The sequence below is a fragment of the Mus musculus genome, chromosome 16 (assembly GCF_000001635.26).
Source record: "Mus musculus strain C57BL/6J chromosome 16, GRCm38.p6 C57BL/6J".
In the NCBI taxonomy this organism is placed as follows: domain Eukaryota; kingdom Metazoa; phylum Chordata; class Mammalia; order Rodentia; family Muridae; genus Mus; species Mus musculus.
The window spans coordinates 48,960,925-48,980,484 of NC_000082.6; the positions used below are offsets into that span (position 1 = coordinate 48,960,925).

Here is a 19,560-nt window from a genome sequence, read left to right on the forward strand (position 1 = left end):
GACAAAATTCAGGAACCTACATTTACCTCAGCAGAGCTCTGCCACAAAGCCAAATACTATACCCTATCTAGAATTTTGATATAATAATAATAGAACAATTTTAACTGTTTAATTTTATAAAATTTAAAGAGGATAACTGATTGTCAATAATGTTAATAATCAAATGATTAATAATTACAATACCTTATAATTGGTGTTCTTTAAAATGTCAGCTTCACAAGAACGCTCACAATCAAGATAACTGCAAATGGTCTCTTTCATTATATTACTTTCAGTTGTTTTGATAAAATTATTGAGACTATCCTAGAATTTAAAAATGCACATTCTCGTGAAATAGCTATAATTAAGTCAGTAACACATCCAAAATTTACCTTAAGTCAGATATACACAGATCCCATTATATATACATGTGAGTGTGTGTATAACTAGTAACAAGATGTATTTTACCCTTTTCAAAGTATATAAATAGAAAAACCCTAAATTGAACTGAACAGGTTATTTAATGAGCAGCAGTAATATATATATATATATATATACACATACACACACACACACACACACATACACACAAACACACCAAAATACGACAGAAGAAATAACAAAAACAAAAACCATTATAAAAGCAGTAATATTAGGGAAAAAGTCCAATAAGTAAATGTATAAGCAATAAGCACCCAAGAAATTAAAAACACTGAAAAACCTCTCAGAAAAGTAAAATAGGTTGGATGTAAAAGGTTAAAATTTAGAATATTGGATTTCTTTTAAATGAAACTAAAGGATAAAAAATAGTACAAATTATTAATGTGTACAGATGTCTGGCTGATACATATGTCTGTCTGTACACCATGTGTTGGTAGTGTCCATGGAGGACAAAAGTGGACACTGGATTTCCTGGGACTGGAGTTACAGACAGTTCTGAGCAGCCGTGTTGGTTCTGGGAGTTGAATCTGGGTCTTTTAGGAGAAGAGCCAGTACTCTTAACCACTGAGCCATCTCTCCTGGATCCAGTAGAAATTTTTAATAAAGAAAAATTAATTTCAACCTACAATTCTATTTGCAGACAATACATAAAGAAAGTTCACAAAACACATTATTTTGAGAATTGAAAGATCTCAAAAAGTTACACCAATCAAAAAAGGGAGAAAACCTATAGTAGTAAAACTTCAGTTCTGATATATAAACTTTTACACAAAGATAGATAAGTTAGAAGAAAAAAGAGTGAAGCCAATTTAATAAAAGCCAAGCAAGTTGGGAGAAGTGTGTGCATGTCTGCACAGGTAGAAGTAGATGTGAGTTAAGGAGATGTTATATACACAAAGGAGCTCTATAGTCCTGTACCTGTTATACTGAAATGGCAACACACACACACAAATTTAAATACTAGTACAGTTTTGTGCAGGTAAGCAGGTGTGGAGCTGGGAAGGGGTGTCTAGAGACCAGGAATTACAGCTTCAGACAATGAAGCAAAAGCGAATTTTTACATCTTTAAATTTTTCAAGAAATTGCTTCTATAAAAGTCTTTGCATAGAATAAAATTTTACTGAAAAGTTTTTATATAAGGAAAATATCTGAAAGGAGAAGAAAAACAGTAAAAATGTAAAAAAAAAATAAGAATGGTTTAGATAGGAACAGAGTTTAAAATTATAAAAATAAACAAAATTATTATTTAATAAGTCAGTTAAAAGTTCTACTGATGTTGACAGTGGCATAAAGCCATCAGCAGAGTCTAGTGATTACTCAGAAAGTTTTGTCCATTGTGATTGGACGTTTATAAAATTTGTCCTTTCAGTTCTGACAGTTGATAGCTAGCTGACTCTGAACTTCTATGCAATATGCTCTTTTATTTTCACGGTTGTTATTTGCATTAAAGTCAGCAAAAATGTAATTATTCAGAAATGTTTAAAGTTTAGGCAAGACCCGCCGAACTTAGGAAATTAGTCTGAACAGGTGAGAGGGTGCGCCAGAGAACCTGACAGCTTCTGGAACAGGCAGAAGCACAGAGGCGCTGAGGCAGCACCCTGTGTGGGCCGGGGACAGCCGGCCACCTTCCGGACCGGAGGACAGGTGCCCACCCGGCTGGGGAGGCGACCTAAGCCACAGCAGCAGCGGTCGCCATCTTGGTCCGGGACCCGCCGAACTTAGGAAATTAGTCTGAACAGGTGAGAGGGTGCGCCAGAGAACCTGACAGCTTCTGGAACAGGCGGAAGCACAGAGGCGCTGAGGCAGCACCCTTTGTGGGCCGGGGACAGCCAGCCACCGTCCGGACCGGAGGACAGGTGCCCGCCCGGCTGGGGAGGCGGCCTAAGCCACAGCAGCAGCGGTCGCCATCTTGGTCCGAGACCCGCCGAACTTAGGAAATTAGTCTGAACAGGTGAGAGGGTGCGCCAGAGAACCTGACAGCTTCTGGAACAGGCAGAAGCACAGAGGCGCTGAGGCAGCACCCTGTGTGGGCCGGGGACAGCCGGCCACCTTCCGGACCAGAGGACAGGTGCCCACCCGGCTGGGGAGGCGGCCTAAGCCACAGCAGCAGCGGTCGCCATCTTGGTCCCGGGACTCCAAGGAACTTAGGAATTTAGTCTGCTTAGGTGAGAGTCTGTACCACCTGGGAACTGCCAAAGCAACACAGTGTCTGAGAAAGGTCCTGTTTTGGGCCTTCTTCTTCGGCCAGGAGGAGGCCCAAATTCAAGATATCTGCGCACCTTCCCTGTAAGAGAGCTTGCCAGCAGAGAGTGCTCTGAGCACTGAAACTCAGAGGAGAGAATCTGTCTCCCAGGTCTGCTGATAGACGGTAACAGAATCACCAGAAGAACAATCTCTAAACAGAGTCAACTATAACTACTAACTCCAGAGATTACCAGATGGCGAAAGGTAAACGGAGGAATCTTACTAACAGGAACCAAGACCACTCACCATCACCAGAACCCAGCACACCCACTTCGCCCAGTCCAGGGAACCCCAACACACCTGAGAACCTAGACCTAGATTTAAAAGCATATCTCATGATGATGGTAGAGGACATCAAGAAGGACTTTAATAAATCACTTAAAGAAATACAGGAGAACACTGCTAAAGAGTTACAAGTCCTTAAAGAAAAACAGGAAAACACAATCAAACAGGTAGAAGTCCTTACAGAAAAAGAGGAAAAAACATACAAACAGGTGATGGAAATGAACAAAACCATACTAGACCTAAAAAGGGAAGTAGACACAATAAAGAAAACTCAAAGCGAGGCAACACTAGAGATAGAAACCCTAGGAAAGAAATCTGGAACCATAGATTTGAGCATCAGCAACAGAATACAAGAGATGGAAGAGAGAATCTCAGGTGCAGAAGATTCCATAGAGAACATCGGCACAACAATCAAAGAAAATGGAAAATGCAAAAAGATCCTAACTCAAAATATCCAGGAAATCCAGGACACAATAAGAAGACCAAACGTACGGATAATAGGAGTGGATGAGAATGAAGATTTTCAACTCAAAGGTCCAGCAAACATCTTCAACAAAATTATTGAAGAAAACTTCCCAAATCTAAAGAATGAGATGCATATGAACATACAAGAAGCCTACAGAACTCCAAATAGACTGGACCAGAAAAGAAATTCCTCCCGACACATAATAATCAGAACATCAAATGCACTAAATAAAGATAGAATACTAAAAGCAGTAAGGGAAAAAGGTCAAGTAACATATAAAGGCAAGCCTATCAGAATTACACCAGATTTTTCACCAGAGACTATGAAAGCCAGAAGAGCCTGGACAGATGTTATACAGACACTAAGAGAACACAAACTGCAGCCCAGGCTACTATACCCAGCCAAACTCTCAATTATCATAGAGGGAGAAACCAAAGTATTCCACGACAAAACCAAATTCACGCATTATCTCTCCACGAATCCAGCCCTTCAAAGGATAATAACAGAAAAAAACCAATACAAGAACGGGAACAACGCCCTAGAAAAAACAAGAAGGTAATCCCTCAACAAACCTAAAAGAAGACAGCCACAAGAACAGAATGCCACCTTTAACAACTAAAATAACAGGAAGCAACAATTACTTTTCCTTAATATCTCTTAACATCAATGGTCTCAACTCGCCAATAAAAAGACATAGACTAACAAACTGGCTACACAAACAAGACCCAACATTTTGCTGCTTACAGGAAACTCATCTCAGAGAAAAAGATAGACACTACCTCAGAATGAAAGGCTGGAAAACAATTTTCCAAGCAAATGGTATGAAGAAACAAGCAGGAGTAGCCATCCTAATATCTGATAAGATTGACTTCCAACCCAAAGTCATCAAAAAAGACAAGGAGGGACACTTCATTCTCATCAAAGGTAAAATCCTCCAAGAGGAACTCTCAATTCTGAATATCTATGCTCCAAATACAAGAGCAGCCACATTCACTAAAGAAACTTTAGTAAAGCTCAAAGCACACATTGCGCCTCACACAATAATAGTGGGAGACTTCAACACACCACTTTCACCAATGGACAGATCATGGAAACAGAAACTAAACAGGGACACACTGAAACTAACAGAAGTGATGAAACAAATGGATCTGACAGATATCTACAGAACATTTTATCCTAAAACAAAAGGATATACCTTCTTCTCAGCACCTCATGGTACCTTCTCCAAAATTGACCACATAATAGGTCACAAATCAGGCCTCAACAGATTCAAAAATATTGAAATTGTCCCATGTATCCTATCAGATCACCATGCACTAAGGCTGATCTTCAATAACAAAATAAATAACAGAAAGCCAACATTCACATGGAAACTGAACAACACTCTTCTCAATGATACCTTGGTCAAGGAAGGAATAAAGAAAGAAATTAAAGACTTTTTAGAGTTTAATGAAAATGAAGCCACAACGTACCCAAACCTTTGGGACACAATGAAAGCATTTCTAAGAGGGAAACTCATAGCTCTGAGTGCCTCCATGAAGAAACGGGAGAGAGCACATACTAGCAGCTTGACAACACATCTAAAAGCTCTAGAAAAAAAGGAAGCAAATTCACCCAAGAGGAGTAGACGGCAGGAAATAATCAAACTCAGGGGTGAAATCAACCAAGTGGAAACAAGAAGAACTATTCAAAGAATTAACCAAACGAGGAGTTGGTTCTTTGAGAAAATCAACAAGATAGATAAACCCTTAGCTAGACTCACTAAAGGGCACAGGGACAAAATCCTAATTAACAAAATCAGAAATGAAAAGGGAGACATAACAACAGATCCTGAAGAAATCCAAAACACCATCAGATCCTTCTACAAAAGGCTATACTCAACAAAACTGGAAAACCTGGACGAAATGGACAAATTTCTGGACAGATACCAGGTACCAAAGTTGAATCAGGATCAAGTTGACCTTCTAAACAGTCCCATATCCCCTAAAGAAATAGAAGCAGTTATTAATAGTCTCCCAGCCAAAAAAAGCCCAGGACCAGACGGGTTTAGTGCAGAGTTCTATCAGACCTTCAAAGAAGATCTAACTCCAGTTCTGCACAAACTTTTTCACAAGATAGAAGTAGAAGGTATTCTACCCAACTCATTTTATGAAGCCACTATTACTCTGATACCTAAACCACAGAAAGATCCAACAAAGATAGAGAACTTCAGACCAATTTCTCTTATGAACATCGATGCAAAAATCCTTAATAAAATTCTCGCTAACCGAATCCAAGAACACATTAAAGCAATCATCCATCCTGACCAAGTAGGTTTTATTCCAGGGATGCAGGGATGGTTTAATATACGAAAATCCATCAATGTAATCCATTATATAAACAAACTCAAAGACAAAAACCACATGATCATCTCGTTAGATGCAGAAAAAGCATTTGACAAGATCCAACACCCATTCATGATAAAAGTTCTGGAAAGATCAGGAATTCAAGGCCAATACCTAAACATGATAAAAGCAATCTACAGCAAACCAGTAGCCAACATCAAAGTAAATGGAGAGAAGCTGGAAGCAATCCCACTAAAATCAGGGACTAGACAAGGCTGCCCACTTTCTCCCTACCTTTTCAACATAGTACTTGAAGTATTAGCCAGAGCAATTCGACAACAAAAGGAGATCAAGGGGATACAAATTGGAAAAGAGGAAGTCAAAATATCACTTTTTGCAGATGATATGATAGTATATATAAGTGACCCTAAAAATTCCAACAGAGAACTCCTAAACCTGATAAACAGCTTCGGTGAAGTAGCTGGATATAAAATTAACTCAAACAAGTCAATGGCCTTTCTCTACACAAAGAATAAACAGGCTGAGAAAGAAATTAGGGAAACAACACCCTTCTCAATAGCCACAAATAATATAAAATATCTCGGCGTGACTCTAACGAAGGAAGTGAAAGATCTGTATGATAAAAACTTCAAGTCCCTGAAGAAAGAAATTAAAGAAGATCTCAGAAGATGGAAAGATCTCCCATGCTCATGGATTGGCAGGACCAACATTGTAAAAATGGCTATCTTGCCAAAAGCAATCTACAGATTCAATGCAATCCCCATTAAAATTCCAACTCAATTCTTCAACGAATTAGAAGGAGCAATTTGCAAATTCATCTGGAATAACAAAAAACCTAGGATAGCAAAAACTCTTCTCAAGGATAAAAGAACCTCTGGTGGAATCACCATGCCTGACCTAAAGCTTTACTACAGAGCAATTGTGATAAAAACTGCATGGTACTGGTATAGAGACAGACAAGTGGACCAATGGAATAGAATTGAAGACCCAGAAATGAACCCACACACCTATGGTCACTTGATCTTCGACAAGGGAGCCAAAACCATCCAGTGGAAGAAAGACAGCATTTTCAACAATTGGTGCTGGCACAACTGGTTGTTATCATGTAGAAGAATGCGAATCGATCCATACTTATCTCCTTGTACTAAGGTCAAATCTAAGTGGATCAAGGAACTTCACATAAAACCAGAGACACTGAAACTTATAGAGGAGAAAGTGGGGAAAAGCCTTGAAGATATGGGCACAGGGGAAAAATTCCTGAACAGAACAGCAATGGCTTGTGCTGTAAGATCGAGAATTGACAAATGGGACCTAATGAAACTCCAAAGTTTCTGCAAGGCAAAAGACACTGTCTATAAGACAAAAAGACCACCAACAGACTGGGAAAGGATCTTTACCTATCCTAAATCAGATAGGGGACTAATATCCAACATATATAAAGAACTCAAGAAGGTGGACCTCAGAAAATCAAATAACCCCCTTAAAAAATGGGGCTCAGAACTGAACAAAGAATTCTCACCTGAGGAATACCGAATGGCAGAGAAGCACCTGAAAAAATGTTCAACATCCTTAATCATCAGGGAAATGCAAATCAAAACAACCCTGAGATTCCACCTCACACCAGTGAGAATGGCTAAGATCAAAAATTCAGGTGACAGCAGATGCTGGCGAGGATGTGGAGAAAGAGGAACACTCCTCCATTGTTGGTGGGATTGCAGGCTTGTACAACCACTCTGGAAATCAGTCTGGCGGTTCCTCAGAAAATTGGACATAGTACTACCGGAGGATCCAGCAATACCTCTCCTGGGCATATATCCAGAAGAAGCCCCAACTGGTAAGAAGGACACATGCTCCACTATGTTCATAGCAGCCTTATTTATAATAGCCAGAAACTGGAAAGAACCCAGATGCCCCTCAACAGAGGAATGGATACAGAAAATGTGGTACATCTACACAATGGAGTACTACTCAGCTATTAAAAAGAATGAATTTATGAAATTCCTAGCCAAATGGATGGACCTGGAGAGCATCATCCTGAGTGAGGTAACACAATCACAAAGGAACTCACACAATATGTACTCACTGATAAGTGGATATTAGCCCAAAACCTAGGATACCCACGATATAAGATACAATTTCCTAAACACATGAAACTCAAGAAAAATGAAGACTGAAGTGTGGACACCATGCCCCTCCTTAGAAATGGGAACAAAACACCCATGGAAGGAGTTACAGAAACAAAGTTTGGAGCTGAGATGAAAGGATGGACCATGTAGAGACTGCCATATCCAGGGATCCACCCCATAATCAGCATCCAAACGCTGACACCATTGCATATACTAGCAAGATTTTATCGAAAGGACCCAGATGTAGCTGTCTCTTGTGAGACTATGCCGGGGCCTAGCAAACACAGAAGTGGATGCTCACAGTCAGCTAATGGATGGATCACAGGGCTCCCAATGGAGGAGCTAGAGAAAGTACCCAAGGAGCTAAAGGGATCTTCAACCCTATAGGTGGAACAACATTATGAACTAACCAGTACCCCTGAGCTCTTGACTCTAGCTGCATATGTATCAAAAGATGGCCTAGGCGGCCATCAATGGAAAGAGAGGCCCATTGGACACGCAGACTTTGTGTGCCCCGGTACAGGGGAACGCCAGGGCCAAAGGGGGGGAGTGGGTGGGTAGGGGAGTGGGGGTGGGTGGGTAAGGGGGACTTTTGGTATAGCATTGGAAATGTAAATGAGCTAAATACCTAATAAAAAATGGAAAAAAAAATAAATAAAAAAAAAAATAAAAACCAAAAAACAACAACAAATAAGGAGCCCTCAAAGTGCAGATCCTTTATCATCTAAAATTCCATTCATTAAACAAGAGTCCTTGGAATACATCAAATACCCACATTCTCTTTGAATTAAAATCCTAAGAACCCCTGGAAACATCAGCAGATAAGGAACACATCTTCACTTTCCCCTGCTTTATACAACTAGCCAGCCACAATCTCTGTAGTCCTCCTGGTCATGCCAAAGATATCATCTACAAGTCACTAATCGTCCCTAGTAATGCCCAGAGTCCACATTTTTATTTGAATTCTTATCTCAAACATTGGCGTACACATCTAACCAAAAATCCCCTTATGCTTCAGGCTTCAGGCTCGTCATGCGCAGAGTTCTCGGTAGATACATACATCTTATAGTCTTCCTGTTGTAATCTAATGAGCTTATGACACATGTATGGTGCCTTGTCCACTATAACTATAAGCACTGAATGAAACCTGGATAGTATCATTTGCTTTCATATTTTCCGTAGTGGTTGGCATTAACTTAAGGTGTTTCACAAGCACATTCATGTTGAAACAATTCAAACAATACATAAGATAAACGTCAGATGTAAAAAGCTCCTTTTGTCCCTATTCTTGATCTCCAAAGGCATTCCCATGCATGCTCTTTAGGTATATTTTTGTGTGTCGTGTAATAAATATAATTCCAGATCTAGTTTCTATGTACATTGAAGCATGCTATATAAACTAGCCTCTAGTGTCCTTTTCTCCATTTAATATGCTTAGAATAAATACTTTCCTTTTCAGGTGTAGTCTCTGATAGTCATCAGTGTTTACTACTACTAAATAACAATGAAACAATTATAGTAACACACATACTTTTGAATTGTATCCTGATAATAAAGTCCTACTTCATCCACAGCTACATTTATATTTAAGTTAGAATAATATTGTGGAATTTCCTACAAGAAGTGACATGCCTCGATGGTATATTTTTAGTCTTAAAAAAATGTTCATCTAAAATGCCCTACAATGGGGAGAGGGAACTTGTAGAACCCACCTCCAGCAGAAAGACAGGCCATCAAGTGAGGGATGGGGTTGCCATCCTACAATCAAAATTCTGACCCATAATTGTTCCTGTTTGAAAGAATTACAGGGATGGAGATGGAGAGGAGCCTGAGGAAAAGAAGGCCCAGCGACAGGCCCAAAGTGGGATCCAGCTCAAGGGTAGGTCCCAAGGCCTGATACTATTACTGAGGCTATGGAGTACTCACAAAAAGGGACCTATCATGACTGCCCTCCGAAAGACCCAACAAGCAGCTGAAAGAATCAGATGCAGATATTTATACCCAACCAATGGAGAGAAGCTGCTGACCCCTGTGGTCGACTTAGGGAAAAGCTGAAAGAAGCTGAGGAGGAGGAGGGTGACCCTGTAGGAGGAGCAACAGTCTCAATTAACCTGAAACCCCGAGATCTCTCAAACACTGGACCACCAACCAGGCATCATACACAGCTGATATGAGGTCCCCAACACATATATAGCAGAGGACTGGCAGGTCTGGGTTCAATCTGAGAAGATGCACCTAACCCTCGAGAGACTGGAGGCCCCAGGGAGTTTAGAGGTCTGGTGGTGTAGGAGGGGGGACATCCGCATGGAGACAGGGGGCAGGGAAGAGGTATGGGATGTGCAACAGTCAGAGGGTGCAGAAAATCTGGAGTGTAAAAGTAAATAAATAAAAGGTTTTTTTTTTAAAGAAAAGAAAAAGGCTATCCAGATGTAAACAAAAAAGTGATGAATTCAAATAAATGTTATCATATTTAATTGAAAAAAAAAAAATAAAGTTTAGGCAAAGAATTGATCTTGGAACATCTACCAAGAGAAACATGTAGCTATTTTCACTTTAATGGGACTAACAGCTTTGAACAAAAACTGCCTGAAAAGTAACAATACTCAGAAGGTTTGCAGAAATGGAAACTCTCATATTTTATAATGAATATACACTTGTCCAACTGTTCTAAGAGAAAGTATAGAAATACATTACAACTTAGTAATCCTATGAGTGCTGGCTTCTTGATTTTACCATGTAATGTTATTCTGATAAAATGATATGAGAAATATACAAAGATCATTTTCTATAATAATGGAAAACTGGGAATTTTAGGTTAAACTATATATAATAGTAAATGACTCAGTATATTACAACAAGACACTAGCACCATAAGGCAAAACTCAGTGTAGGATGACATAGCTATTAAACATTAAATATATATTTCAAATTTAAACATAAATGCATCTGCCATCATTCCAGTTTTAATAAATATACAGGGAATTATAATGTATGTGCACATGTGTATAGGAAGACAAGGCAAGAATGATTTCTCCATTGAAATAAAAAAATAAATTTTCTTTTTAAATAAAAGGGTAAGTTTTCTAAGCAAAGTATTTAGTATTTTGTAAGTTAAAAATAAAATAATGCCAAATATAATTTAAAAACAAGCTCACTATTACATGCGGGTTTAAAAAAGGCAAGCATTCAGCAAGTTCAGCTAAGTCTGCTTAGGACTGGAAAATGATGACAGTGTCTGACTGAACCCACACTCTGCACCAAGTAATGAAAATAAGGTTTTCTTACACAAATAGCTAACTGCCAATAAAGGAATGTATTTTCTTTAGAATATAACTAGATACTTGATTTTAAGTTACTTGTTAAAGATGATTCTCATTAGTCAGAGGTGGCAAACTATTTTTAAATTCTTACTTTGAAGGTTGTAGGTAAATCTTCATCATCTGTAGGATCTACTTCAAACCAATTATCATCTGTATCTCCTATTTCTTGTAAGCTTTTGTAAAATTCTAGTAGTGCTCCATTATATCTGCAAGGAAGTTTAAAGTAAGGTTAGTATGAACTAGACTTTGGTACTATAGAGTTTATCAAAGAGGAAAGAAACCAAAGGAATGTGGTGATAACCTCTGGCATGCTGTAGAAATACAAATACTAGGACTCTCACCTGTGGTAGACTGGGATGAAATACAGGTAGAAGGGGAGGCACTAGGTTATGTAGTAGCTCAAGCTTGAACAGTATGGGGGCCATGGTAATTAAAGGGGTTGTAGAGTTGGTTGGCTTTTGTTAACTGTCTTGGAGGCCTTGAAGAAAGAGAATGACAGGTATAGGTCAGCCAATTATTAATTTAGCATGCACTTTGAAAGCCATAAGGCCTCTAAGGCAGCATTTAAATTGATTCTCATCTCCTATACTCAATCTATGCTGAAAATAAGGGCCAAATTTAATTATAAGATAGGACAAACTGTAAATGAGAACAAATGCACAGCCTTGGCAGGCTATTATCAACTCAGGACAGTCCTGAGTTGTAGTAGTCAGTAGTAGTAGTAAAAGCTAGAGGGATAGTATGCTATGGTAAATTTAAAGCATTCTAACAGCATATTATGCCAAACGTGAGGCCAGAATTTTGTGATTAAAAAGTAAAACAATTGTAATGGAACCTGAGGCCCAGTCTCAGTGGGACTACTTGCTACAATCAGGGTTCTGATAAGTAGACAGAGATCTGAAATGAGGCTATGTCTATGAATGTGCTCAGAAATCAAAATTTGACAAGCAAGGTTTTTCTTCCTTGCTAGAGGACAATGGCCTCTCTTAGAGATCATGAAAAATTATCATCAGAGATTCACATTCCAAAAGAAGATAGTCATCTTCTTTAGATCATTTTTCTCTCTCTCCACTTACTGCCCTTGGGCCCAGGACATCTAGGGTCAGGCATAATGGCTCAAGACAGAAAACAAAGTCTAAGTTTAGGAAGAAGAAGAAAACCACATTCACCTAAAAAATGCACACTATGACTGACAAGAAAGAAGAAACATGGGAGTAAATCCTAAGGCCGTGAAACGAAGGGGCAAATACAAGGCTGGATGAAGAAATGGATAGTGATACAGGACAAGTCACAGAGACATCAACATTCACTACTCTTGCAGGGACACTTGAAGCCAACATGCTTCTAAAAATTTGATACAATTATGGCCAATAATAAGAGGTACAAAGCCTGGCTGCTATGTAAAAACAAAGAGCATGTGCAGGTCATAGCAATGTTCCTGGAAGAGATACTGATGAATGCTGTAAGAAATACAAAGTAGGGCTGGAGAGATGGCTCAGTGGGTAAAAACACTGGCTGCTCTTCCAGAAATCTTGAATTCAATTCCCAGCAACTACATGGTGGCTCACAGTCATTTATAATGAGATGTGGAGCCCTCTGCTGGACATACATGCAGGCAGAATACATGCAGGCAGAATGCTGTATAAATAATTAAAAAAAAAAAAAAAAAAGAAAGGAACTACAAAGGGCATCAATGACTTGGATAAGCTAAATGATGTCCTTTATGGTCCAGGGAAGAACCCATAGTCATGTTCCTTCTACTCAAGCTTTCACCGTCTACTGTTTCTGCTATTCAACCAACATTTATTCTTGTTTATTTCTAATTTATTCCAAGATTAGTTGTATAAAATATTATTATTTTTGGTAAGTTTATTTATATAATCTAGAAATTCAATACTGTAACCCAAATCTCTGTAACCTACCATTTTCAAAGACAAACCACACTTGATACAGAAAAACAACTTAAAAATAAAAAGTAATGATTTTGACATTAAATGGCTTTTTAGTGATCTAGAGAATAGATTCTTTTCAACTCTAATCAAGGCAGAAGAAAAAGTAGTTTGCCTTTCTGAGGGAAGGTAACAATATAAATCTTTGTGTTGATTTGGGTTATGTTAAGTATCTGACGCTGTCAGAGAACCATCTTTACATTTTGATCTTTACATTCCACAAAGCATGATACTGAAGCTGGTACACTGAGTGCCATTCTAACCAGACTCAGTGAACAGGAAGTGGGAAGTCCCTGATTCCCTAGTACAAGAGAGTCATACTAGAGGATAGGAACTAAACCCTAAATAGAATAAAAACTACTTTCTACATGATATCCCAGCCAACAATTATATCCTCAGAATTTTGTTGATTTTGCAATACCAATAAAAAACTTGGATTATTCACTGTACTTTCCTCTATAGCTCTTCAACATGTTTTATTTTTCATTAAGTGAGTATTTTCAATAATTATATTAAAATCTATATCCTTCACAATACTTTTAATTCTGAGGACAACTGTCTTGCTTTGCAAATTATTTTATTCCTGGGATCCAGCACAATAATCCTTGGACTACGATTAGATGCTTAAGATAAATATAACAAATGATTGATGCTATAAAAGCTACAAATATTCACAAAGGAAGTGAACAAAGACTACATAGGTTATTCTGTATAATTTTAGCTTCCTAAAATATGTAACATTTAGGATTCTTACAGCCATTACTTGGACCTTTCAGCTTGCTTGTTTTTATTTGTTGTCTTTTAGTTCTTAGGAAAAAGTCTAACTATGGTTGAGGCTGATCTTGAACTCATGATCCCACTACCTCTGCCTCTATACTGCTCAGACTACAGGCCACTTATGCTTAAAATCCTCAGTGGTGAGGCTGTCAGTAACTACAATCATCATTTATCATGTACTGTTACTGTTTTGTACACCAGGCACTATTATTTGCCCTGTAGTATTTTATGTATATTTTTATGATGTAGATACTAAACTTGTTCCATTTTAGATAGTAGAAAATTAAGCTTAACAAACTGTTTCTTATGGTAAGTGGTAGAAAACTGTATTTGAATCCAGGTCTGTCAGATTCATTGCTGATACTACTAATGTCAATGCTGGGTGCCTCACACTGCCATGGTCTGTTAAGTTCCAAGTGCATGATTAACTACCAGAAATTAGAAAGAAGAAAGGAACACTCCCGGACCACAAATGTTATGATCAATTACATTCTGCGCAAAGCAGATTCCCATTTTACAGTACTGAAAGTTATAAGTGAAGATGTACCTATAAACAAAATGCTTACCTCTTCTGAGCACATCGAAGTAAACCACGTCCAAAATAAACTAAACACATAAAGTTTTCACAAATCTCACTTTCTTGGATCACCATCTTCATCACCAGAAATTTATTTTCAGCTTCTATGCAGTCCTGTAGTGCAAAAATAGGGTTTGCTGTGTGAAAACTAGTTTTCTTCCCTTTAAATAGATATTCACTCCCAAACTAGAAATTTAGGACACATTAAGAAAAGAATGATGATTCAGTTATATGGTCAGTTTTAATATCCGTAATCTTAACATATCTAAAAATGATTATAAAGATGACGAACTAAGTATTTAACATCATTCAAAACCACAAAATCTTTAGATTTTTAACCATTTCAACAGAAAGTATAACAATCTAGGATTGAAAATGACAAAAAACTGTCAACCAAAGAGAAACATGTCTGACAACTATAAGAATATAATTATCATATTTTTAAAAACATCTAATCACTGAATAATCTTCCTAACTTTTCAAAGGAAAAATAGGTGACTCCTTAGCCATAGGTATAGTTTCTTCTTAGGGATAAAACACCGGTAAGAAGAACACATGCTCCACTATGTTCATAGCAGCCTTATTTATAATAGCCAGAAGCTGGAAAGAACCCAGATGTCCCTCAACAGAGGAATGGATACAGAAAATGTGGTACATTTACACAATGGAATACTACTCAGCTATTAAAAAAAATGAATTTATGAAATTCCTAGGCAAATGGATGGACCTGGAGGGCATCATCCTGAGTGAGGTAACACATTCACAAAGGAACTCACACAATATGTACTCACTGATAAGTGGATATTAGCCCAAAATCTAGGATACCCAAGATATAAGATACAACTTGCCAAACGCATGAAATTCAAGAAGAACGAAGACCAAAGTGTGGACACTTTACCCTTTCTTAGAAATGGGAACAAAACACCCATAGAAGGAGTTACAGAGACAAAATTTGGAGCTGTGACGAAAGGATAGACCATCTAGTGATTGCCATATGCAGGGATCCATCCCATAATCAGCTTCCAAATGCTGACACCATTGCATACACTAGTAAGATTTCGCTGAAAGGACCCAGATATAGCTCTCTCTTGTGAGACTATGCCGGGGCCTAGCAAACACAGAAATGGATGATCACAGTCAGCTATTGGATGGGTCACACGGCCCCCAATGGAGGAGCTAGAGAAATTACCCAAGGAGCTAAAGGGAACTGCAACCCTATAGGTGGAACAACAATATGAACTAACCAGTACCCCGGAGATCTTGACTCTAGCTGCATATGTATCAAAAGATGGCCTAGTCGGCCATCACTGCAAAGAGAGGCCCACTGGACTTGCAAACTTTATATGCCCCAGTACAGGGGAACGCCAGGGCCAAAAAGGGGGAGTGGGTGGGTAGGGGAGTGGGGGGGTGGATATGGGGGACCTTTGGGATAGCATTGAAAATGTAAACGAGGAAAATACCTAATTAAAAAAAAACACAATATAGACTTGTAACTTAAGACTAGAATTAATTCTAAGATGCTTCAGTTTTGTGTGTTTGTTTATGTGTGTGTGTGTGTGTGTGTGTGTGTGTGTGTTTGTGTGTGTGTGTGTGTGTGTGTGTGTGTGTGTGTACTGGTAAAAAAGAAAGTAAAAAAGTATCAAGGCTATAAAAATTTAAATAAGAGAATTAAAAATTAAAACAGGAAAATTTTTAGCTAATTTCCAGATTCTATTCATCTGTTTAACTTGACAAAATAAAAAACTGACCCAGCAGTGTTGATGCATGCCTTTAAATTAGGGAGGCAGAGGCAGGTGGATCTCTGAATTCAAAGCCAGACTGGTCTACAGAGAAGAGTTCCAAGAAAGCCAAGGTTATTCAGAAAAACCCTGTCTCATAAAGCCAAAAAACTAACAAACAAAAAGAACTGAGGTAAAATTTGTATTTCACTAAAATTAGAAAAAAAGATTGTTTCATTTAAAATAGATTAATATGTATCATTAGGTATACAAATGAGCATTTAAAAGATAAAAATAGTCTTAGAAAAGAAAGTTTAAGTTAATATTGTTTAGTCTTTATTTTTAATAACAACATAAATCTTCAACATAATTATTCATAGAAATAAGATAGAAAAGTTATAGGAAGGGGTGGAGAGATGGCTCAGTGTTTGAGAGCACTGACTGTTCTTCCAGAGGTCCTGAGTTCAATTCCCAGCAACCACATGGTGGCTCACAACCATCTGTAATGGGATCTGATGCCCTCTTCTGGTGTGTCTGAAGACAGCAAAAGTGTGCTCATATAAATAAATAAAATAAGTAATTCTTAAAAAAAAAAAAAAGAATCTCCAGTGAAAAGTTATAAAAAACCTTCAATACCAGAGTTGCTATTTTTAAATCAACACTATCAATTGCTATAATGAAGCCAAGGTACATACAAAGATTTATTAGGTAAATAATACATGCTACATACCTCTTTCTTTGCTCTTTCAGTGAGTGCCACTCCATACAAAAATAGTAATGTCAAATAATAACCAACATTAATTTGTTGTGCCTACAAAAATATGTCAACTGGTTAGTTATACCAAGCTACTATTCAGTTTAACAGGATTAATTGAAAATCCTTGAATTACTTAATAATTTTTAAAAATGGTGCAAATTCTCATTTTATTACACATCATTTGCTAAAAAAAACAGGGAAGCATGTCATTTTTATTTGATAAAACTATCAGCAAAGAAATTTGATCAAAGGAGATAAAAGCACATTTAATCAAAAGTCATAAAATCAGCTTTCTCACTTTAATTATATAGCATTCTGGTTATAAGGTAACAAATGAAAGCTTAGTGTCAAGAATGGGTTACCTCTTTCCCTGTTGCTGACCGAGTTCCTGTAGACACTCAAGAATGGCTACTGCCTTTGCTATTGGTTATTTTTCAGAACTTTACAGTACTGCTGAAGACACCATATACTTGAGTCACAGAACATGGCACTGCCCTAGAACCTTCATGTCCACTGGCTAGCTTTCACAGTGTTGGGAGGGGTTATGCACACTACTGCAGGAGAAAAAGTAGTCATCAATGCTTCCTAGCTGTGAACTCTGTGACCTACAATAATGTCTGGCCTGGCAAGACATATCTACTGGCCTAGCAAGAACATCTCCTGAGTAACCAACAACTTTCCAATTGTATTTAAGTCCTGCTTCACAAGATAAAACCCATCGATGGCACAGAGCTTGTGGCCAGTCACAGGCCCTCATAATTTTATGTTCCTAAATGGACATAGCATTAACCTGACTCCTAATGACTTATCATTATAACAATAAATAATGTATTTCTCAACCTTCATCAGAGAAACTTCTAATTGCAGAAGACAGTAATTAGCATGAAAATCTATGATTGGTCAAGGTGCTAAGAATAAGAGACTATGGAATGTTCAGCCCTAAATGGGACATCTATTTTACATCCCCTTCTCCAGAGACTCAAGGGTCTTTGTGAGGAGAGCAGAAAGACTAAAGAAATGGAGGTAGCGAATGGATAAAAGGAAATAGTGTCCTGCAGACACAGAAGAGTAGTGTAACAGAAGAGGCTAGTAAATGGGGGAAAGGAGCAGGATTGAGAATTTTTCTTTCTTTTAATTGACAAATGCACATATATTTATAATATACAACAATATTTAAGTTACATATATTGCAGAATGACTAAGTCAAGATCATTTATACATGAAGGGCCTCACATGTTTATCATTTTTGTGTTAAAATGTATAGTCTACTTTCAATCTTAAAAATGTAGTACATTGCTATTAACTAGTATCATAATAAGGTCTAATAGCTCCCTTGAACATTTTTCTTCCCATCTAACTGAAATTTTGTATTGTTTGACCAAAATCTCTCAAGTCTTCCCTTCCACCCTACCTGATGATTATCGTTCTATTCTCTGTTCAACATTTTTGTACTCTTTACTTAGCTGTTTTTCTGTGTCTAATGATTTTCTGAAGTTTATGACTATTTGTAAACTGGAATGTCTAGTCCCACTAGTTGAAGTGTCTTTTAATCTAAGAAAACTAAAAATAGGAACATGCTGCTGTTCTCTCAATAAAGAAAATGTTACACAAGCAAACATTCAATGCAAAACACTCACAGTATAATTAGAAGCTTGAATGTTTCTAAGTGCCATTTCCAGTTGTGTTATCAAAAAATGTAATGTTAGAGCAGGAACAATTTCTTCCCCAGTCTGGCTATGAGTTGTAACTTCCCTCTGTGAAGAATAATTGAAGTGATCATTTTTGTCATTTAGGATTTCTAAATACATAATACAAAGAGAAAAATGTATAGACCCTGTTGAAGAGAAAGATTTTTTAATTACCTTAGTAATATACATTATTTACATAATTGTTTATTAAGCTTATTGTTAGGAATCTAATTAATCTCCTCAGTAGGTATTTCCTTAACACAACACAAACACACACACACACACAGAAAAAGTATAGATCCCAATTCTAATTCCTCCCACTTTCTAGCACGCATACAATGCTTTTTTGTCTGAGATGCTAGGTAGAACTTTCATCAGCTTTGCATCTAGAAAAACAGCCTTGCATGGCTGAGATGGAAAAGAGGGCTAAGGTTAACATCCTATTCTTTTGGTGATTCTGATAAGACAGAATACCAACAGGCTCTGCTGTCTGTGTCTATTTTCTATCAGCCATCTAACATTGCTAACTATAAAATCAAAAAAACACAGACAGGCATGGACTGCATATCTGTAACCACACCATGCAAGGCAAATGTCTGGGAGCTGGAGGATAGTCTGGTCTACAAAAGGAGTTGCAGGACAGCTGGGACTAAATCTTGTCTAAAAACAAAACAAACCCCCCCCCAAACCAAAAAAGAACAATATGTATATTGTTTTTAACTATGGAAAAATTAGCTACACTGTATAATTAACAGCAAATATTCAGTCAAGATTTAATTCTTTGTATAAAAATGAACATCTACCTTATCAGTATGCAAACCTATTATTGTTTAATAAATGTCAAATTACATTTATACCGAATAAATTTACGTTTTATTGGTAACTATT

At 37.6% G+C, this 19,560-nt stretch overlaps 1 protein-coding gene across 11 annotated transcripts in view; it reads right to left on the bottom strand.

Annotated features, from left to right (window-relative positions):
* The window catches only part of Dzip3 (DAZ interacting protein 3, zinc finger), a 69,915-nt gene that overhangs the window by 36,697 nt on the left and 13,658 nt on the right, over window positions 1-19,560 (bottom strand). For 8 of the 11 annotated variants that reach the window (XR_001781815.2, XR_001781814.2, XR_003951784.1 and 5 more), the window contains exons 5-9: window positions 18,622-18,738; window positions 16,958-17,038; window positions 14,499-14,623; window positions 11,298-11,412; window positions 184-303 (exon numbers count right to left, since the gene is read on the bottom strand). Coding sequence is in view for 6 of the 11 variants with exons in the window: in NM_001110017.2 (NP_001103487.1) it covers window positions 184-303; window positions 11,298-11,412; window positions 14,499-14,623; window positions 16,958-17,038; window positions 18,622-18,738 (558 nt within the window). In the remaining 5 variants the exon portion in view is untranslated. Of the gene's footprint in view, window positions 1-183; window positions 304-11,297; window positions 11,413-11,547; window positions 11,685-14,498; window positions 14,624-16,957; window positions 17,039-18,621; window positions 18,739-19,560 lie in introns of all 11 variants that reach the window. The other 3 variants (XM_030249093.1, XM_030249094.1, XM_030249091.1) reach the window with 1 other exon arrangement.